At 35.5% G+C, this 23,401-nt stretch overlaps 1 protein-coding gene and 1 long non-coding RNA gene across 18 annotated transcripts in view; one reads left to right on the top strand and one right to left on the bottom strand.

The window, feature by feature from the left end:
• The window catches only part of Mctp1 (multiple C2 and transmembrane domain containing 1), a 367,854-nt gene extending 344,662 nt beyond the window's left edge, over positions 1–23,192 (top strand). For 13 of the 17 annotated variants that reach the window (XM_015483699.2, XM_048811432.1, XM_048811442.1 and 10 more), the window contains 4 exons: positions 13,291–13,400; positions 17,810–17,919; positions 20,015–20,112; positions 21,222–23,192. In XM_015483699.2, the coding sequence (XP_015339185.1) occupies positions 13,291–13,400; positions 17,810–17,919; positions 20,015–20,112; positions 21,222–21,293 (390 nt within the window). In that variant the 3' untranslated portion in view covers positions 21,294–23,192. The remainder of the gene's footprint in view (positions 1–13,290; positions 13,401–17,809; positions 17,920–20,014; positions 20,113–21,221) is intronic. The other 4 variants (XM_048811447.1, XM_048811446.1, XM_048811439.1 and 1 more) reach the window with 2 other exon arrangements.
• Positions 13,238–20,684, bottom strand: LOC125619070. Its single transcript, XR_007350554.1, has 2 exons — positions 20,486–20,684; positions 13,238–13,589 (listed from the first exon to the last, which is right to left on the bottom strand). It is a non-coding gene; the product is annotated as an uncharacterized LOC125619070 (long non-coding RNA).
• Positions 23,193–23,401: the final 209 nt, after the last annotated feature.

Genomic DNA, 23,401 nt, shown 5'->3' with positions numbered 1-23,401 from the left:
AAAAAAAAAAAAAAAAAAAAAAAAAAGGTCTTCTCTTTCCATTTAAGAGCAATTGTTGGCTATTGAATACCATGTTGATTTAGACTTTTCAACAGTACAATAAGCTTTGTAAAAGGGGGTTAAATAAAAGACTAGACAAGAAAGATAGAGAAAACTCTTAATATTATTAAGGTAGTGGAAGGGTCTGAAATGCAAAATCAATAGTGAATATGGCAATGCAGCACTGGTATAAATCACCCCCACAGGGCCTGGGAACAGCACTGAGAGGAAAAATGGCATTCCCCAGTGAACAGTTTCACACTTGATGTCTCTAGCAGCCTCTGTCCTGTTCATTTTTGGCTAATGATTTGGCCTCCTGCATCACAGAGAAAAACAGAAGCGATTAGAACACTCAGGTCTTTGCATCTTCCTAACACCAATGCTGAGACCTCCTTTATCTTCACTACTCTTTTTTCCCTTTGGTCACTGGGGAAAAGGTATCCTTGCCTCTCCCTTTGTCTCGTCTCTTTGCAAACTGCAGTGCCATTGGCCCTCATTTTCTGCAACATCCTTTTCCTCTGTGCTGCTTGGTCATTCAAAAACAAGTAAATATACTCTAGGATATCTCTTTGCAAATTTTAATGTGCATATGAATCACCTAGGAATATTATTAAGCTACAAATCTTGATTGGAGTTATAAGGCTGTAGTATTTATCTTTATAAAGCCTCTTGATTCCACACACATATATTCCAGCTCTCTCCCCATTATATAGCAACCCTTCACAGCAAAATTTTTGAGAGGTGTCTACAGTGAGTGTGTCCACTTTGCAATTGCACTCTGCTAAATCCATCCACAGCTTCTATCCCAGCGACTGAGCTGAAATTGCTCCTTAAGGTCACATATCCATTTGCCAAATCCACTGGCATTTTTCTCTTGTCTTTATTGAATTCTCAGAGTTTGAGAGTTTATCCTTCTCTCTTTCAAATATTTCCTTTATTTTGACTTTCATAGTGCCTTCTAATTTTTCTCCCACTTCAGTCTTTTTCAGTCTCCTCTGCTAGTTCCTACCTATCTGCTCAATAGTTAAGTTTTGCTGGGCCCAGAGCTGTTTTGGTGCTCTCTGTCCACATTCCCTACCTGGGTGACTCCTTCTTTTTTGACATTAAGGACCTTCTGAATACCAAGAACTTTCAAATCAGTATCTCCTACCCTGACTCAAACATCCTTCCACCTATTGCTATTACCTCCTGGATATCCAATAGGCACCTCACACTTTTTCATTGTCCAAATACAACTCTTCATCTACCTTTTCTCAAGCATGCTCTTTCTGTCCTCATCTTCAATTCAATAAAAGAAGATTGGAAGGAAGGAAGAAGGAGAAAAATGAGGACAATTTTCCCAATTCCCCATATTTATCTTTGCTTCTGGGGCATTTTCTAATAGTGTCTAAGTGGCTGAGTCTGTGGTTCACCTTCCCAACAGACAGATCCTCCATAATCTCAAATACTGCCAAGACTTCCATGGCTTGGCTCCTGTCACATGGTCAGGCCATGTGGTCTAGTACCTAGACTCCAGTAAGTAGCATTACCTCCCTCTGACAATGGCTTCCTGCATTGCCAAAATCTGCCACACTCTATTTGATTCTCAATTTTTCCATCACCTGTGTAGCCACTTCCCTGCATTAAATTCCATTTGAAAGACCGAAAGGAGTTATTGTTTTCCTGACATAAACACCTACTTTTCAACTACAGAGTTCATCTTTGGAGCAGCCCACTCTGACCACTGGGTCCTTCTCTAGAATATGTACCTTTGTCCAGTGGCTCACTGAACTTTTAACTTCCTGCTATTTTTCTTGTTTGTTTACTTATGTGTTTGGTGCTATCTTGCATATCACTATATCCTGTAGAACCTATAACAGTGTCTGATATTTAGTTGATATTCATTTATTCAATAAGTACTTGTTAAGAGGTTTAGCTAAACAGAATACTGCTCAAATGAGTAGGTGATATGAATAAAATGAATTATCTGATAAGTAGGATTCTCAACATAAATTCCAGGAAAAGGAAGAAAGAACTCAAAATAAGAAAATATTACCTTTTGGGAAAAAAGACAGTTACTGGGTGGAAGGAAATGAGTGTGTGTGTGTGTGTGTGTGTGTGTGTGTATGTCTATTTTGTTGGTACTGGGGATTGAACCCAGAGCCTTACAACATGCTAGGCAAGTGCTGTACCACTGAGCTACATCCTCAATACTTTGTAATTTTTGAGACAGAGTCTCATTAAGTTGCCTAGACTGGTCTAGAACTTGCAATCCTCGTGCCTCAGCCTCCCAAATAGTGGGATTATAGGTAGATGTATATAACCATTTCTGTTGAACTAGTCTTTAAGTAATATCTACGAATGCATCTGTTGTACACAATTTGTCAACACTACTAGACACTGTCTCTAACTTACTAGTGGAAAGACTGAGTATCTGAAAGGTTAAGTAATTTACACGGGTCACATACTTTGTAAAATACATCAGGATTCAGGTTCACATCAACCTGATTAGGACAAGCCCAGGAAAGTACATAATGGCCTCAATTCATGTCCATTCTACTTTTATTTTACATACAGGAATTTTAAATGCAGATAAGTAAACCACCATTTCTAAGGACTTATTTTATCCTATTAAAGCGATAGCTATCTATGGTGTAATATTTTGAAACTCTTTCAAGTTGATAACCATCTTTATCTTGCCTTTTCCCACTCTTCACCCTGACCCACCCCCAAGTTTATTGACAGACAGAGACCATCATCCATATAAGTAAGTTCTCAACAATGCTACAATTATAGAGTGGGCCTTAGGTGTTTTCTTCCATGTTGACCTCAGAATGAGCCTGATTTAGTGATTTAGTCTGCAGTAAGGAAGGAGTTGAGAAGATAGGCCTGCTCCATATATCAGCAGTATCCCGTAGAGCATGAAGTTCTTATACAGGTATGTGCTACATATGGCATCAATAGAGAAAGATGGCTTACTTCCTTCCAGATTTGCCAAGCCCCTTATTTACTGACATTACCTTTGTTTTGTCGAATTTCACTGAAGAACCCTATTATCTTTTTAAGGAGGACAATTGAGTTCACAGCCCTGTTCTTGATTTTTCACATTATGTCCAAATGAAAATGGTGGGTGATGTTATTATTATTATTGTGCCTTTTATAGGAAAACTGAGAGTGAGAAGCCCAAAATGGTGAAGGAAAATTTTTCCTAATGTTCATTTCCCTTGTTTGGTGGATTCAAGTCGGGCCATTAACACAACTTCAACATTGCTTTTTTCCTGATTTGTTTTTAAGACTTCTCCCTATCCCCAAACATCATGTTCTCAGAACACTGAAAACTTACAACAGGCAAACAAATCATGGAAATTAAATAGCAATAAAACTGTTGTTGGTTTCATATAAAAAATATTATCCAGTATTTAAATGGCGATTATTTCCAGAAACTTGGCAATTGTAACCATACAAATGATGAAATTGATTCCAGTCACAGTCCATCTTTGTTTGGAAAGGAAATACCAGTAGTGTTTGAAAAATGGATTATTAAAGACCTTGGTTTGCTGAAGGTGGCTCATATGTTCTATTTGCTAACACAGCATCTTGTTGGGGAAAAAAAAAAAATAAGCGCAGCTTTTCCTTATCCCAGATTATTTTCACTACAGATCTTTAGAGCAGGAAATAAAAAACAGCTAATGGTTCATGGGGCATGTGGAATTAGTTTAAACAAAGCCAAACCCTGGTCCTGCTGACCGCCTCCTCTTTCCTGTGCTGTTTTGTCTATGCCGGCCTTAGAATATGTCAACAAATCTCTTTTAAGCTCAGATGGGAGAAAGGATGGTGATTCTCTCTCTTTCTATAATTTATAACAGATGTGCCTTTTTAGAAAGGTACAAATTTGTCTTGTAAAATATTTGTAAAGAAAAATAGCCTCCGGATTTCACAAAGTAATTCTTACTCAGTTTTGGAGATATCACAAAGAACATTGTTTTTATAATACTAATATGACTCCTTTCTCACACAATTTGATTATGACTCAAGATTAGTTTTTGGGAAGAGTCAAGCTTAAATATCTAAAACAATGTAGTAAAAAAATATCATGTGTGACTTGATGGCTTTTTGACAGTGACCTAAAAGAAGTCCCTTTTCACTCATGAGACATGGATTATGGTGCTGGGAACTCTTTTTAACTAGTAACATCTTAGCTTTTCCAAGCCTCAGTTTCCTTATGTGTAAAATGGAGGAAACACTTGCCCCTGACATCTCAAATAGAAAGATAAAAGTGTTTTATGAAGCATAGAGTCCTAAAAAGGTAAATGATGATTTTTAAATAAAATCTAAGAAAACCTTTTCGTTTTTACACAAGTTCCACCCCTTGTGTATATGTCCTTTTGTTATATATTAGAAAGCTTCTTTTTTTGATTAAAAACTGCACTAATGGCCAAGGGGTATGGCTCAGTGGTACAGTGCTTGCTTAGCATGTGTGAGGCCCTGGGCTTGATAACCAGCCCCACAAAAACAAACAAAAACTGCACTAGAAAGTAGATTGGCTATAGAGCTTGTACTGTTTAAGATTAGAGAATTCGGCCCTGGTTCAGCCATGAGGCTTGTTGAGGAACAAAACTCTGATTCTAATGGAATGTTTTGCTTGCATAAGCACTGACAGATAAAAATCACAAGATATACATGATAATGGCATGTGTCTTACATGAGTATGACAAAAGGCATGAAGAGGACATACAACTTTTAGTGGGTGAGGACTATTGTAAACAGATGGTCTCTTTCTACTCAGATGCCAGTTTTCAAATCTCAGGTAAAAATATGTAAACATAAAAACTTATAAAAATATAACTGGAGCTACCAAAGTCGTGTGAGCACAAATTACGGTAGAAGTGTGGGACTTTAGATAATAGGCCTTCAGTTTCCTCAAGCAGGAAATGAGAATAACTCAGGTCACCTTGGGTGACTGTTGTAAGGATAATATGAGACACATATGACGACATATAAACATAAAATAATATTCCAGAATTATAAATAAGAAGGGAGAAAATTCTGTCGCCTTTATTAAAATTTAATAAAAATTAACATTTAAAGGTTAGACTATTTCCTTTTTCAGTTTCTTCAAGTTATTGATAATATTGATGATTAATTTACTGAGTACTTATGTTCCAGATGTTTGTGGTAAATGCTTTAGATAATTTTTTTAATGATCACAAGGTATCTTCCTTTATTTCTCCAGTTTTACAGATGAAGAAGTCAAATAAATTGCTCAAAACCATGTAGCTAAGGAAATGAGTGGCAGTATTTGAACCACTCAGAAATAGAGCCAATTATTTAGAAATTTAATCATCTTCTAAATAAGATTATGCTTATCTAGAACTACCTTCTCTACCCTCTCAAATGTTCTCTTAGCTCTGCATCTGAACTTAAAACACATTTAAACACACATTTGAAAATGAAACACTTTAGAAGAGGCTTTAAAAAACAAACATAGGCATTTACAATTTTTTCATTAGAAGTTGTAATAAAGAAAACCTATCCCAACATTTGCTATTAGGATTCAGAAACAATCTCCACATTTCTATGACTGCACCTATAGAAACCGCAGGATAACCTACCAGCAGTGTCTTGAAATCTTTCAAATGACTCTGAGGGACAGAGGTTATTCCATAGCCTTACTATCTTATTGGGTAACATGGCAAAATCTAACCTGAAGGGATTTTAGGACCCACCTTACTTAATCTTTTTATTTTTATTTTTCCAAATGAGGTCTAAGTACAGACAATGACTTGTCCCTGGCCACTGTAATCTTGTGCTTTCACACAAGATTCTTATCCCACAAATTCTTATCCTAGCATTTCTGGGTGATAGTAGCTTTTGTTATTTATGTTTCTCCTTGGTTACTTAGGAACAGCAGCCTCAGAGCTTCTGTGTGTCTTTTATCAAGGTTAGCCTGGAGTCAGACTCTTGGTCCTTTCACTTGGAGTGCATCAGAAAGCAGAGCTTCTCCTGGGACAAAAGCCTGGACAGATCATCTACAAGGCCCTTCTCTAGGAGTTGTACTTCCTGCCTGCTGGCAAGGAGACTGAGTCAAAGGTTTCGAGACCAATGTATAGTCCCCATCTTTTAAGAGTTGTCAAATACTTGCAGGACAGTTAGAATGAGTTTTCTTAAATCCTTAGGACTAGAGATATTTGCACCTTCCTTAGGCCCTATATGATGAGGGTGTCTAAAATACTTGGCTTCAGGGAACTCTCCCCAGACAACAGGTATATCTGCACCCCTGTGCAGGCCTTCTGTAAAGTTTATTTGCATTTACTAGAAAAAAATAAGTATTTTACATACAGTCTTTCACAGGTAATAATTTTTGTTTAATTAGAAGCTAACATGGTTAGGAAGTATTTGTTTTGCTTTTGTTTCTGATCCAAGGTATCTGTCCTTCCCTGCTCAAATTCACTCCAACCTCTCCTGGAATCCTCATTCTCCTGTCTGACCAAGTGTGTCTTCTCCAAATTTTCATTCTTTCCCTTTCTCTCTCTTTCCCTTTGGCCTCTTTCTTTCTCCTCTTTTGTCCTATCTTTCCTCCTTTTCTTTTTTTCTCTATCCTTTCCTTTCTGGCTCTCATCATAACAGAGTGCCAGCTGTTATTTAAAAACAATTACTTTTGGCAAGGCGTGGTGCCACATCCCTGTAATCTCAGCGACTTGGAAGGCTGAGGCAGGAGGATCTCAAATTTGAGGCCAGCCTCAGGAACTTTGGCAAGACCCTCAATAAGTTAGACCCTATCTCAAAAAATAAGAACTAGGTATGTAGCTTAGTAGTAATGTATCCCTGGATTCCATCCCCAATTACCACCCCCCCACTCCCAAAACAAGACTTTTTAAAAACTGTTCAGTCCAGGTGATATTTCTATTTAAATTCTTGTAATTTTACAATCATTTTTAAGGTTAAGTGTAAATGTGCAACAAGGCTATTATAAACTGCACTGCAGAAAATAAGCACTGAAAAACATAAGGCTACTTTGCAACAGAGTTAGGGAAAAAAAACTAAGATCAGGAAAATACTTATTCTGGAAGGAAAACAACAAAAACAAAAATATCTGGTAAGTAAGAAGGTAAAGAAGGGATTCTCTATGTAACATGAAGAATCTATCATTACTGTCTAAAGTTGAATCTGGCAGATCAACACTGGATCATTTAGAGCAAAACTAAACATGTAATAAAAGGCTTCATATAGTTGGAAATTTCCTCTAATGTTTCCAAAATTTCTTTTTAATATAAGCCAAAATGAATAAAAATAATTTCAATTCTTTTTTAAAAAAACTGAAGAATTATATTCATAGTTTATTTGTACTAGAAATTATTCTAGAAACTTTATATGTAGCATTTCATTTAATTTAGTTCTTCTTATAACCCTGAAATACAGATGTTTTTGAAAACTGTTTTAAGAAAAAATATATACTGTCTTGTTAAATGGTGTCCATCTAGCCTCTTAACCATACATATCTTTCAGAATCCAGTATCTCAATGGAACTCTCCTATTTTTTAAGGATAGTATAGGGAGAAGAGCCAAGGCACCAAGTAAACTGGATAAGATTTGATATAGTAAGAACTGAGTAAGACACTTAGATAAGATTCAGTAGCCAAGGGGCTCTGAGTTGCCAAGTTGCTCTCTGTGAGAATTTCAGTATTCTAGATACTGGGCTGAAATGTAGTTTCCTATATCTGAAAAAGAAAGCATATTGGCACAGAGAAAATATTTGATCACTTCTTCATCTAATCTATATGTCATATCTAATATATTTTCCATAGGTTAGATGTGTAGAACTGAGTGGCATTTTACTGATAAACTAGAAAAAGTGGTGGACCAAAGCTATATTTAGCATAGAAAATAAATAATAGAAAACAAACACTCTAAGCACAATTCTGGACTTCATGTTCTGTGAAGCTATACTTATCCACAGAGCTGTAGTTATTGGTAAACTAATTATGTCTCAGCAAATAACAACCTTATAACCTTTTATATAGCAAAGATTTAAAGAAGCAAAATTAATGATCAAGATTAGCTCTTTGGGGTAGAAGTATCTCAAATTTGAATACATCCCCCAGGAAATAATGTGACCATATGCCTTGGTTTGCTAGTACTGTTCTATTTTATGTTTGTTATGCTGGCATAAAATCGAATAGCTCCTCCCTTTCACTCTGAAGACACTCTCTCAAGCCTGGAAAGTGAAAAAAAATAATTTTATAATAGTGATATTTGGAACAAACATATTCTACATACCCACTAAGTAAGCAATACAGCCCAGGCTTTCAACAGATTCACTTTCTATGATGTCAACAGGTTGACAATGACCATTTGGCAGGGCCCTTAAATGCTTTAATGGCCGAGGCAGGATGCAGCTCAGCATGAGTCAGTCCCAGAATACACATCCCAGATGCCTATTACTTTGGCTTCTTGGTCCCATTCAGAACGGAATCAATGAAAGAGGGGAGGGGACATCTGTCATTTTGGCTTAGAAGTCAATGGACAGGATTTTCCAAATAAGTAAGGTATTCCTATTAATTGCTTAGGTCTTTAGATTTTCCTAAAAATCTCAAAGAAGTAGCTATAAAGTAGCTACTTCTTTGACAGAATGTAGCTTAACTTTCTGTGACATGTAATAGTAATAAAATGGGCAAATATTAGAAAATCACTAATTTAAATTTTGTTTTTATTGATGTTTTATGGACTATTTAAAGTCTAATAAGCTTCTTAAAAATGTACAGAATTAAAGTAGTTGTGCAATAGAAATCTCACATGATCTTAGATTTATAGTTATAGCTGTTTTATGGGTAATTTTTTTACATCTTCAAAAGTAATATTAATAATACATTTTTTAAAGAAACCAGTGTCACTACCAAGCCTTTGGTTGATTGACTACCCTGTGATATTTCTTTCATCCAAGCCAGTTTATAAAGGAAGGCAAAAACAACAATAAAAGAAATGTACCAATTTATTCTCAACTAATAAAGTACTGAACATTAGGGAAAAAAAGTATGAAATAGTGGAATGTAACACAGAGCAATTCCATTACCCATTGCAGTTTTGGGTCATATACTGTATATAAAGAGTAATTACTTCATTGGTTAGAGACCACAGTGGAGGAATATAGAAATTGATGAAAGATTTTAAAATACAATTTTTTACCTGAAAGCATTTGCCAACATTCCAAAACTTTGCCAGCATTACAGAGAGACCATCTTATTTTTGTCTTTTGGTGGCCAGACAAGGAGTGGCAGTGGGCTGAGAGTACAGGAGAAACAAATACAACGAAGAGTGATCTGATTTTTAAAGAATATTAACAAATAATCATATATCAACAGTTAGGTTTTAAAGTATCTACTAAAAATAGTCTTTGGAGATACCTTAACATGACACATCCTACTAATGAAGTTTCCATATTTAATATTTGTGCATCCTGTTAGCATATAATCTGATGCTGTTCACTTTCCACCTTTGAATCTAGTTTCTGGATTTTATCTGTGTGATGAGTATCAAGGGTAGATGGTGCTATCTAAAAAGTTTCTGAACATTTTCAAATCCTTTCTTTTTGTTTATCATACTGGGGTTCTAGGGAGAAAATAAAAACTTCCTGGATAAAATAGTCACATAGTATGTTATGGTTTGAAGAATAGACTGAAGTTAGCCAGTTGCAGTCCCAATCCAAGCTGTCATTTTCCCTGAGCCTCAGTTTCCTCTTCTGTGGAGAAAAATATATTGTAGGATGGTTGAGGGGACTGAATGAACTCTTTAAAAATCACTTTGCAGTGCTTAATGACCACTGACTTACACTTCTCTCCCCAAATTACTTATAAAAATAGAAAAACACATTAAAATACCACAGTAAAACCATGCTCAGTAATTTCTAATTAATTTATTTCTTCTAAGTTCCTTCAATAATATTGGAGAAAATCAGGATAATATTCTGATTATAAAGGAAAAAAAAATAACTTGCAGGCTTTGAATCATTATAGGAAGGCACAAAGAAGATAAACTTCCATTATCTGAATATTTTGACACATTCCTTTCATTTTTCCCGTAACAGCCATTTAAAAAATAGAATTATATTGCCAGGTGTGGTGACCCATGCCTATAATTTCAGCAGCTTGGGAGGCTGAGGCAGGAGGATCACAGGTTCAAAACCAGCCTCACCAACTTATTGATGCCCTAAGCAACTTAGCAAGACCCTGTCCCAAAAAACAAAAAGGGCTGAGGATGTGGCTCATTGTTTAAGCACTCCCCATTCAATCTCCAGTACCAAAAAAAAAAAATTATATCACATTTACTTCCTACTTTTTATTTCTATTAGATCATAAGCATTTTTGTTTTCATTAAATAATAATGCTTTTGATTTCATAATTAATTCCAACCAATATATTATTGATTTTTCTTTTTGGCATTATAAACAAAACTTCAATGAAACATTTTCAGATGTTTACTGAATACGTTGGAAACATCATCCCATCACTTGTCATATTCTTTCAAATTTTTTCCTACTTAAGACTTTAAAATTTTGGGTGGTGTTGCAGATTGAACTAGGAACTTATACATGCTAAGCATACACCAGACCACTGAACTATATGCCTAGCTCTAGCCTTCCAAATTTATGATGACTTGATATGATTTTATGTAACTATCACTATCAGATATTTCCTTGTGATCTCCTAGTAGAGCTTATATGTTTAGAAAGTTCTTTGGTATTCCAAAGTGAGTAAATAATTTACTTATTTAAAAAAAATTTTTTTAGGTATACATCAACACAATATCTTTGTTTTTATTTTTATGTGGTGCCGAGGATTGAATCCAGTACCTCGCCAGTGCAAGGCAAGCACTCTGCCACTGAGCCACAACCCCAGCCCATCCTATATTATATTTTTATCATTTATTTTTAGCTTTCAAAAATTAACCTAGAATGTATTTGGAGCTATTTGAAGTAAATATTGAAGTAGATATGGGTTATCTCAAATAGGTTAGAGACTCTATTGAAGGTAGGATTTAATATAATTTTGTTCAAATAGTGGACATAATTGCTCAGTAACATAACACTTCCCTCTTTATGATGGTGACACATTATATATCAATCTCTATGTGCCCACATCTCACTTTAATTACTTAAGTATCTGGTCCATTAAATGCTTTTTCATTATTTCTCTTTTATAAAAATTTCTTGGCTGTACTTATTTATTATTCCCAACAAAATTTAGAAACATATCATCATATTCTCTTCAAACATTTGGGATTTGCTTGAAATTGCATTCAAACTGGAGGAAAAAAATTTAGTATTCAGTATTATAATATACAAATATGATATATCCATATTTTCATATAGATTTTGTATATATCTTAAGTTGTACCTAAATATTATATATTTTATTGTTGTGAGAAAATATTTTTCACATAATTTTGAATAAATCTTATTCTCAGCAGACTTTTCATTGTACAATCAGCAGGTTTTGACTCATTTTCTTTTTGTAGTGCTGGGGATTGAACCCAGGGCCTTGCACATACTAAGCATTGCAGTCTACCACTATCATATACTCCCCCACCCTGCCCTCCAACTGACTTTGCTATATTTAGAATAAATCACTTATAAGAGCACTTTGCTTTATGGACATAAGTTAATTTAGTTGATACTTGAGATGAGAACACTAAGGATCATGCCGACCAACTTTGTAGTTGTTTATGAATGGAACTACAAAGAGCCAATGGTTATTCATTTCATTCTAAAGTGTACAATTACATAGGTAAAATTAATGCATTTTGTTTTATTAAATGGGGGGGGAAGATAAGCAGTTGATGCATCCAAGTCTATCATGACAAGTGAATTTTGACGATAGTGGGGAATGCTGAGTAGCTAATTGCTTTCTATACTGTTTTGGGTTTTGTGTGTCTCATCTACCTCATTGTTTGAAAATCTGTTTTGGCATAAGCAAGATAAATAATGTAGACAATCCTCCCATGGTAATTAAATATAAAATGAAAGCTCCAAGTAATTGACATCTACCAAAGATCAAGTTATTGTAAAACTGGCCTTCATGTCCTTGGTCCACGTATACTGCAATATCCTAGGAGGATACACACACAACTTTGATTCACTTGCCCTTGGTTTCTGGGTGGCAGGATGCCAGCCGTGGCCAAGTGTTCACAGTGTAAAGTGCTTTAGACTCTTCTGAAATGAAAGTCAGTATGTAAATGTGCAACATGACATTATTATTCTAGCTTCCTGGCTGCTTTCAGCAAGCACTGACTGCCACATGAGGTCTCAAGTGTTCTGGCATAGTATGCAAGTGTTCAAAAGAAGTTAAAGTAATGAAATTGGATCTATATTTCCATAGATATTCAAGCTGGCATGGAGGAATGGAGTCATGGAATCAGGGTTGGATGGTCTCCACTAAACAGCCTAGGCAAGTGCCTGTGATGCCAGGCTACTAAGCAGAATTTTCAATCGTGAAAGGCCACCACTATTTCTTCTTCTGGGTTTAAAATTACAAAATATGCACATTTCCCTTAGGCTCACACCACTTTCTGGGTGCTTTGTGTTCAATCCCCACCCACCTCTTCCCTGGAGTGCACCAGCTTTGCTTAAATTCTGCACAAGTTTTAGGATGAACTATATAAAAAAAGGGGGGGAGGGGTAGGGAGAGGGGATTTAGTCAGAACCTTGACTAATAGTATATGCTACTGAGTAAGAGTATTACTTTTCAGTGGGTGATTAAGCTTAGTGTATATTTGATCTAGGAAGTGTCAACTTAATGGATTTCAGTTATTTGTCATTTTTTTGCAGTTTTCATTTGTACCCAGAATATTCTGCTGCTGAATTATCTGAAGCCACAACCAAATATGGGTCTATGGGTGGTAGGGTCAAGAAAACTGGATTTGCTATGTAGAATATTGATGGGTTCTGAGTCACTGCAAAATCCAGGTTTGCTAATATTGAGATCTGTCCTCTCTTTCACACCCTATCCCCCAACTCCCTCAATGTCTCTTTTAATCAGCCTAAGAACAAAAGAATTCAAGTCTGCTGGGTCACAACCATTTTCATAGCAGCACAGGTCTATGATGCTGGGTACTCTTCCTCCTCATGTCCCTAATATCCTGAAATTTTCATAAGCTTCAATTATCCATCTACGTATAGAAAGTTTATTTAAATTTTAAATATGAGGAACAATACAAAGAATTCAAGCACTAAAGGATATATTTTATTCATACAGAATTTCTTTTTTTATTGCATTTTAGGACAGTGAAAAAAAGGGATTTATAAATAAAATCTATGCCATCCAGGAGGTATGTGTGAGTGTCCAGAACATCCTAGATGAAGTGGCTTCCTTTGGCGAAAGGATAAAGAAGTGAGTGATGCTGACATGTGAGCCCTGGCCTTCTGTGGGACAGGGTATCCATTTATTTCTTGAAGGGTGAAATGCCACATTCATTTTGGCAGGACATACTCCTTCTGGGTGATCTATTGCTCAGTTTCATCATCATTTACTTTGTTTCTGCCAGTCTTTGGTTTTATGAAAGTTCTGTCAATTTCTTCCCTGAAATTTAGAACATATTGGTTGGAAAGAAGTCATACTTGTAGCTTTGAAGAAATAACACCGTCCTAAATTTTAGCACATTTTTCACAGTGAAAGACTTTGTTCTTAAATGGAATATGCAATCATGATAGAAAAAAATAAATCAAGCTAAATGATGATTTCAGGTAATGAAGACACTTGTATTTTATTATTGGTCTAGTTATAGTTTCAAGTTACTCTATATTTAAAAAAAAATATTATGTGTAGCACCCTACAGAAATATTCCTATACTCTATTCCTCCCGCCCACCTCAGGGATTGAACCTAGAGGTGCTTTACCACTGAACCATATCCCCAGCCCTTTGTATTTTTTTATTTTGAGACAGGGCCTCACTAAGTTGGTTATGACCTCACTAGATTGGGGAGGTTGTCTTGAACTTGTGATCCTCCTGACTTAGCCTCCCAAGTCACTGGGATTACAGGCCTCCATGCCCGGCCCTAAACTCAGATATTTTAGTTTAAATATCTGAGATCATAATTATCAATGAAACAAACTTTTGCCATCTAGAAAAAAATCACAGAATTTTTATACTTAAAAATTCGAATCTTGGGCTGGGGATGTGGCTCAAGCAGTAGCGCGCTCGCGGCGCTGGGTTCAATCCTCAGCATAAAAATAAAGATGTTGTGTCCACCGAAAACTAAAAAATAAATATTAAAAATTCTCTCTTTTTTAAAAAAATATTAGAATCTTAATTTTTTATACAGCTTCATTGAGAGCTAACATAAAATTAAGGAACTTACTTTATCTTATTGTTTTATTATTTTATTTACTAATACATTTTTAAAAATTAGCCAGGTGTGGTGGTACATGCCTATAGTCCCAGCAACTTGGGAGGCTGAGGTAGAAGGATTTCAAGTTCAAGGTAAGCCTGGGCAGCTTAGTGAGACTCTGTCTCAAGGTTAAAAATTAAAAAGGACTTAAAAGGGCTGGGGTTGTAGCTCTATAGTAAATTGCCTCTAGGTTCAATCACCAATACCCCCTCCCCCGAAAAAAGTTTACTTAGGAAAAAAAAAAACGGTAAGGTGAATTTACAGTAATTGGTTATGAGTTGAAGCCATGCTAAGGCCTCATAAACTACATGAAACTGGCCTGTGTAATGATTGCTAATGATCTAGTCAAGAAGGGGTACAATGTATCTGGATAAGCCTGGTTTTCTTAGTTTAAATATCAATCTTTTTTATTGATAACCTAAAGTATTCTGCAGATTTAGATCCTTGGACATACACAGAATTTGAAAGGAGTCAATTATTTAAACAAAAGGTGTGAATCATTCATTGGTCCTTTCTCTCTCACTTGCAAATGTACCCCTAAACAATATTCAGCCTTGGACTTTAAAAGACTCACTCCCACGCCTTTTCTCTCTCCTTCTTCCTCCCTGTGCTATTTCTAAGAATGTTCCCTGTACTCTCTACCCTATCCACTGAAGCATAGTGTGGCCTAAATTTGGGGCATTGGTAGCCCTAAATTTGGGACATTCTTTTTACTTTTCTCCAGAGTACATCATATACTGATAATGTGATGGAAACCTCTCATTTATACCAGAAGACCATGGATCAGCTCTGAGATCAGACTAATGAACACCTGAGGGAAAGAAAGCTTTTTTAACTCTGAATGGTGGGAGGACTCAAACAGAGAACATGATGGCTAGCTGAAGGATATGATCAGAGTCTGGAGGTGGACCAGCTCTGGGGGAACCTGGGCTTTGTAGAATTTTCTGTGCTGAGGTACAGGAATATGGCATAAGATTGAGTAAGTCTTACAGGAGCTATATCTTCTGTAAAACAATATTTTGGATACCAAAAAAGCAAAGTTCCCCTGGGGTCACATAAGATTAAAAACATCATCCAGAAAGCAGATTCAGAAGTGATCTTTAAGCACAAAATGAAATCTCTATAAATACCATGTCTTGTTACTAAATAATCATTCCAGAACTTTCTTGAATTGCAACTCTTTTTTGGGGAAGAGCATATTCTAGATTTAGATTCCATAATGCAAAATGTAGAAACAGAAAAGGGCAAGCTTTTTTCCCTACCACTAGCTACAGTGGTGAGGATTCTTTGCCATCTATCCTTCTAATAAGAGAAAGAAAAACACAGGGAGTCCTTCAGTGGGGCTGCCCAGAAGGAAGGTTTTCCAAACGAAGTGCCAGTGCCCTCACACATGGAGTGGTGTGATGGATGGCTCTGAACTGAGCCATAGGAAAGAAAGCCTTCTGTTCTCTCCACAAGCAGGCAGAAGCAAGGAAAGCTCAGGTGTCCATCAAGGAAGTAAAGCATGAACCTTACCTACTGACACAGTCTCAGGATGCTCACTCTGACCATAAGAGGAAAAAACAAAGAAAAGCCAAAAATCCAAGGGTTATTGAAAACAGGACAGCCGACTTATCCAATTTTGGATCAACTTATCCAACTTTGGATCGTTTACTAGAACAAACAATTTTAGGTAACAATGAACCTAGGGAGACACAAAAAAGCAAGCTAAAAGACATAAAGCTAAGGAACAACTCTTATGTGTTAAGCTGAGGTATAGTATAGGAAAAAAATTTCTTAGTAATCACCCTTCATTGGATCAAAACTGCCCTGACAAACCCCACTCCAAATGACTATAACATGCATTACCAAGAAATTAGAAGAAATAAATTTTGTATTTTCTGAATTGTTTGGAGTCCTTCTCACTGGAAGAAATGACACACTTTAGACTCCTGGAGTTGATTATCTCTGATCACCTTGAATCACATAAATATGCTGCATCACAACCAATCTTTCTTGATATAACAGAAGCTATCCTAATGTTCTAAAGGAGATAACCTAGGGTTAGAGATGTTGACTCATACAACAGAATCCAGGCTTTGAATATAGATCTCTTTACTTCTTGGCTCTTTTCATCAAACTACTGTTAGACTCAGTAGACACAATATGTTAGTTTCTCTTTGGTACTGAACATTATAGAGATTTCAAAAAAATGCAATGGTGTATCTGTAAATAGTGATGTATTTGTATACCTAACCTAGAGGCTCAATGCATTTCTATTTATTCTATAATTTTGTTATCTGAGATTCATCACAGAACTTCTACACAGAAAGCCTTAAATAGAATCTTTCCATCTTTCATTTCCTTGATTCTCTACACTCTTTTAAAAAAAATGTTCTACATCATCTTTTTTTTGTGTGTGTCTTCATTTTCCCTGTTGTTCCACTAAATTATTTCCCCATTTCCTTACTTTTTGTAACATCCCCTACTCTTGTTCATTGATCCTGTTTCTGCTTTTATCGTGTCTTACTGTTAATACTTACTGTCTTGTAGCCCTCTGGGACCAAGTCCTCCACGTTATCAATCACCAGCAGTATAGCAACACTACAGACCCATTAGCCCCAGCCTACTATAAGCATACTTTTCCAGTTTGTATTCCCTTTTCACAGTTTATCCTACAAATCCATCATGTGCCATTCTCTCCCAAAGTACTAGAGGGAGAATAACAGGCAATGCTGATGTTATTTCTTAATTACCTATCTATTCCTGAGGAGAAGGGCAATAATAGCAGGTAAAGCTTTATAAGGTTAATTGCTTTGTCCCCCTTTCCTTATTTATAATTCCATTTGAAACATAACTGAGTAAGAATTCTAAAATTTAGAGGGTTTACATCAAAGTATAAGAACTGTGTCTATAGACAACTGCTAGAAACATTTTATTCCCAATGTGGGAAAAACTGAGTGAAGGTTGGTAGAGGGAAGAATGCCCAGGGTAGTTCCACTCCTAAAAAACAAAACAAAACAAAAACAAAGAAAGAAAAGGAGGCTGGGTATTAGTTTTAGCAGGAGAAAAATGAATCTTTTTACCATGTGGGGAGTCACACAAACAGTACAATAGCTCTTTTTGCTAAAGAGTTAGGTAATAGAATGTTATAGTTCCTCTTTGATAAGTGAATTACATAGATTTCAAAGAGTACAAGTGATTAGACTCTGAAGTTGTCCACTACAATCCAAGTGGGCTTCTATATTCATGGAATTGAGCAAATCTTGAGTAACCTGTGTCCTCTGATAAGCCTACCACAGTTGGCTTCTACTCCAGAGAAAAATGCAGACTGATTAGGTTCCAAATTAGTCAAAATCACATTTATTTTAATCTTTGTTTGAAAAAGGTGTGAAGTGCTCAGATTGCTGATGTGTTATATTTTTCACTTAGTACTTTCAACTGGACTGTTCCATTCTTAAGCTGGCTGGCCATTGTAGCCCTCTGTGTGTTCACAATCATCCTGTACTTCGTTCCACTACGATACATTGTCCTTGTCTGGGGTAAGTAAAAAGTCTTTTTAAAATTTTTTTTAAGTGTCTTAACTGTTAAGAATAAACTATTTTTAAGGGATGAGTTATACTCTCAGTAGTTCACTATATTTATGGTCATGTGGCTAGTCTATGATGAAATGAGACAGATCAGTTAAAAATCACAACAGTGTAAAGATTTAGGTCTACCTGAAAAATGCATTTTTCTTATCTGGCACCATAGGCTCTATCAGACTATAAAGGTGTAGTTGTGCAGATTCTTCATATATCAAAGTATAGCTTTGTCTAGATACTGTTATGATTTATTTTCACCACTTACACACAAACAGGAGCATTTTGATCCATATGGTCCATTTAGGACAATATGCTTTTTTGCTGTGGTACATTATTCTGTGGAAATGTATGTAAACATGGTACTGTTTATGGCTATTTAAGAGGTCACCTTTAAGATTCAGGAGAAGGGTTGTTGGCATTTATAGGCTTCTTAGGAACAAAAATACTTGTTTTATACATAATGAACAAGAATGCTTCTACAAAAAGCTACTTGAAAGGTGATATTTTTAAATCTAAATTTTAATATGATTTTGCTGCATGCTAACAATTCCTACATACCTAGCTCCATTTAAGAGATAATTTATTTCAGCATTCTTTATAATGTGTCACCCCCACTTCTTTCGTGACAAAGTTCTTGGTTTACAAATCCCCTTTTCAGTCTTTAAGATCTAACATATACAACATTAATGACATATATAAACAAGATGGGGCAGAGTAAGTCTCTACTTGTCCTTGCCTACATACACATACATCTAAGATTGCTAAAGTAAAATGCAAAGAATACCAATGGATCTTAACTTCAGAAAACATGTTTACACTGAAAGGAAAGAGATTAAAGGGAGTTTTTTATTCTCTGTTTTCAAGACCTTAAAAGAAATATTCTGGAATAAAGTAATCTGTTGCCAAGGCCTCTACTCTTAAGATTCCTATTTCCATATTCTTTTTTGGCCCATCTTTAGCAGGCCTTCCAACCCCTTACCATCACTTTTAAACATGGGGTGGGTGACAATTATTTTTTCCTATCTTAATTACTATAATTAACAGAAATTCAGTTATGATACTATACAAGGAATGAAGCATTTCCACCATATTCTTATTTTCTATTGTATATTCAAGCCCTCATCTGTTGTTCCTTTCTGATATTAAAGCAGATGTTCTATTATTGAAGGAATCAAGGTACATTATCATGTGTGGTAGCTTATTAACACAACCTAATAGGGTCACACTTGCCAAGCCATCTCTGCTACTAAACACCCTCACCAACCCAACCTACTTCCCCAGGTTCTTAGAAACTGGAGGTCATGGCCAACATCTGGCTATGTAACCTATGGGGCCTCACTGGCTAGCTGTCTTAAAAGTAATTTTAGAGAATGTGTTTGGGTCTCTTGTTTCATCAAATGAAATAAAACAAGAATATGCTTTCAATGGTAGGTAGCCAGAAATATAAGAAAGTTCTTACATGATAATACAGAGACCAAAGTCAAGATTCCAGTTCATTCTGTATGAACTTCATGAAGAAGAGTTGAGATGATCTAGTTTGTTTCAGTTTTTGTCAGTGTGTTGATTTCATGTACAACTATTTTTTGAGAAAAAGCTGATAGCAATCCCTCTCCTAATGCTTGAAAAAAATCAAGGTCATGTGTCTTCTAGGCATTTAGCTTGCTTAAGGGCAAAACCTCCCCACAAAAAAAGATATATCTTTTGAAAAGGGGAAAGCCAATCAAGTAGACTTCCTGCCTTAACAATCTCAATCTAAAAATACAGGAAGACAATTTTCATCATAGCCTTATCATTCCTTATAGCTATGCCCATTTGTGTCCAAAACAGAAAGCTTTTCTTGCTAAAAAGGAACAAAATGTGCAAAGAGAAAGAGCAGCAGCTAAGTTGGGAAAAGGGGAGAAGCAGGAAAGCAACATAGGTTGCTTTATTCAGTCAAGGTTGAGGGGTAGCATATAAGCAAGATCTTCAAATCACTGTAATACTTTTGCCAGACAAATGCTCTGTATAACTTCAAACTTTGGAGATTTCTATGTTTGACCTATCATTTTTTTAGGCATCAATAAATTTACAAAAAAACTTCGGAGTCCATATGCAATTGATAACAATGAGCTACTTGACTTCCTTTCCAGAGTCCCTTCAGATGTACAGGTGGTATGTATAATTATTACTTTGATGAAATGTGGCACTGAGTTTTAACTTTTATATCCTTTCAATGTCAAAGTTTTAGAAAAGCCAGGTAAAGTTAATAAAGACTGTGGAAGATTTTCCCAGTCAGGACGTTAGTCAACTTGGAGTGTTATCCAAGAAAAATTTAGCAAAGAATGGCGAGTGTGAAAATCAGAGTACGCTGCATAAAGAACCTACCAGAGGGGCTGGGGTTGTGGCTCAGCAGTAGAGCGCTCGCCTAGCACTGAGAGGCCCTGTTCGATCCTCAGCACCACATAATAAATAAATAAATAAATAAAATAAAGTTATTGTATCCAACTACAATTAAAAAAATAAATATTTTTTTAAAAAAACCTACCAGAGTTGTCAGGAAGAATCCTCCTTTACCTAAGTTCAGCTGGAGTTTGTCATCATGACCTGATGGGAGAAAATAGGACTATTAAATGAGAGTAAAATTTGTCAGTAGACACTTAAGACAAAAAAATTTATTTCTAGAGTATGCACATTTAAGTGAGTTTTAAAGATGCATATTTTAGATCACTGAGGGGGAGGAAGCTGACTACTTTTTAAAGAATGGGGCACATTTTTAAAATACTTTGAAATCCTTCAAGGTTAAAGTCCATTAAACCATCAACTATTTTCAGAATAAGTTTTTTTTTTTTTTAATCAAAATCTTTAAGGTGAGTTGTAGCTAATAACTTTTTCCTGTTTCAGTTCAGTTTTTCATTTGATATGTATGAGAATGGGCTGGATGAAGGTTAAGACAGTATGCAACAGACAGTAAACTGCAAAGAACCATTATCCAGTCCTTCAAAACAGATTGAGATAGTTTTGCTTTTCATGTATTATGGTCAGTGAAGACCCTAGCCCATTACCAAAGTTCACATCAGGGTTCCATGAAGTTTTTGGCAGGATTTCCTTTCTGACTTCTGCTCTATCATTCTTATTGTTTTGTGCATCCCAGCTGCAGATCCCATAATGCTCTAGAGCATTCCACCCCCCTCCCCCAGCATAGTCTTTCATTGCTTTGCTTTTCCTTCCTTTGCCAGAAAGTGGCCACCTGACCAGTTTTTCTCTGAACTCTGTTTAAACAGGTGCAATACCAAGAACTGAAACCAGATCCTTCTCATAGCCCATATAAAAGGAAGAAAAACAATCTTGGCTAGCCAGCTCCCAGCACTGAGGAGACCAGCATCTGTTTGGGAAGATAAAAGAAAAAGCCTTCAGCCTCTGCAGCATTTCCTTTCTTTCTGCTTTTTATTTATTTTGCCTTTTTATCATGATAGAATTTGTAAATATTGTACAAAGGCATATGTCTTTGGAAATATACTTCCATTGTACAGACTCAACTTGATAACAGTTTAACTACTACTGTGTGAAAGTCTTATTAGCTATGGATAATAATATAATATACCGAAAGAACAAATGTAAGGGTGATAACACTGGAAGACACACACTTCTCTAATTACAAGTAGAAGAACCAGAATATTAGATAAAATGCTTAACTCTGATTAAAATCAAATTAACATTTAAATTTTATGTAGATTTAAAGTTTTTCTTAAATGTGACTATTTTTTATCTGAAAGGTAATCCATTACATTTTTCTATGTTTTATACATTTCAAGAAAGGGCAAATCCCAAAGTCTGAATTGAAAAGGACACACTTCAATCTAATGTAAATCCTGTCTTTAGATCCTGACATTCACTCCTGTGCAAATTACTTAGGTATGACTAGGCTGATTTTAAACTAATGAGTGCAGGCACATTCAACCCCTCAAGAGAATCTGAGATTCTGTAAAGAAAAGTTATAAACCTTCTATCATTCCATCTAAGAACTTAAAATCTCTCCAGGACTATATAACATAAATACTGCCAGGTTTATAAATGATTGCCTATCTGAATTTTTATATCTACCAAAGTTAGTAAATTAGCAACCCAATTCAATTGTCAAAAATACTAAGCAAAAGAAATCCATATTGCTTTTGGTATCAAATTATGTATTTGTGCATCTAAAAACATTTAATACTCAAGTGTTCTCACAGAAAAAAAATATTTGATTTTTCATTAAGTTCCTGAAATGCTTTAATGCATACTATGATTTTGTTAGTGTGAATTTAAATGTAGAGGAGAATGCAGTGTGCTAAGTGATATGCCAGTGTTTCATTACATTCATTTATGAAAAAATAATTCTTGATAATATGAATGCATGAGAACCTGTTTTGTAAAATAAACTGCTTGGGGGGTTGCCTTTAAAAATGTTTCACTACTTACCATAGAATCTATACTTAAAAACTGCATTCCCAAGACTCTTACAGTGGCTTTTATACCTATCTCCCTGGTATATCGAGGGAACATACCTCTAGAGAAAGAAACCATTTGGGCAGCGAGAATCTTACTTCTCTAACTTGGTAGGCAACTTTAGCTCAGTTGAAACTGCTGCAGACAATGTTTTGCACTACTTTCTTAATAATAGACTGGGATAGGGAATAATAGACTGGTGGGGATTATGTTGGAAGATGTAGAAAAGCAGAAAATATATATTTCACGCTAAAGGAAGATTCTTTAAATAATAAACAATCTCATCAAAGCTGATTTTTAAAAGTATTTTTATTTAGAGATATGTTGTTGAATACTATTTCTTATAATAGAACTATTTTGATCTGTTTATACACTATGCTTGAAAGAACGTCAATTAAATTATCTTTCTACAGAAAGGCTTTGACCTCATTATGCTCTATTTAGTGCATCATGTTTAAAATGACATGCTTTACCTCTGCATACCATCACTGTTTGTTGCTAAAACATTACTTCATGAAGTTGATGTTACTACCGAGAGTCTGATAATTTGTTTAAAATAACTTGATTATACCTTGTGTGAGATTTATGTCTGTGCTGACAATGTCTTCTCAGATGTCTATAAGCCTGATATTCTACAACCTCAGATGTATTTAGTGAATCGTAACCATTAACATGACTAATTTTGTTTCATTGTATCAAGTTTCAGATGTTTAGTTCAATGATAATGTTGACTACATATTCACTGCATTAAATAGAAAAGAAAATAATCTTTTCTATGTGTAATCAATACTTTTTTTTTGGCTAAGAGGATGGGGGATTGCGTGCATATTCTTAAATGACACTACACTTGGCTTCTCCTGAATCTTCAATGAAGCTCAGCACTGGGTTCAATCCTCAGCACCACATAAAAATAAATAAAATAAAATAAAGGCATTGTGTCCACCTACAATTAAAAAAGATATTTTAAAAAAAATTG

This window comes from Marmota marmota, unplaced genomic scaffold (genome assembly GCF_001458135.2).
Source record: "Marmota marmota marmota unplaced genomic scaffold, marMar, whole genome shotgun sequence".
In the NCBI taxonomy this organism is placed as follows: Eukaryota; Metazoa; Chordata; class Mammalia; order Rodentia; family Sciuridae; genus Marmota; species Marmota marmota.
This window is presented reverse-complemented; position numbering and strand designations above follow the sequence as displayed.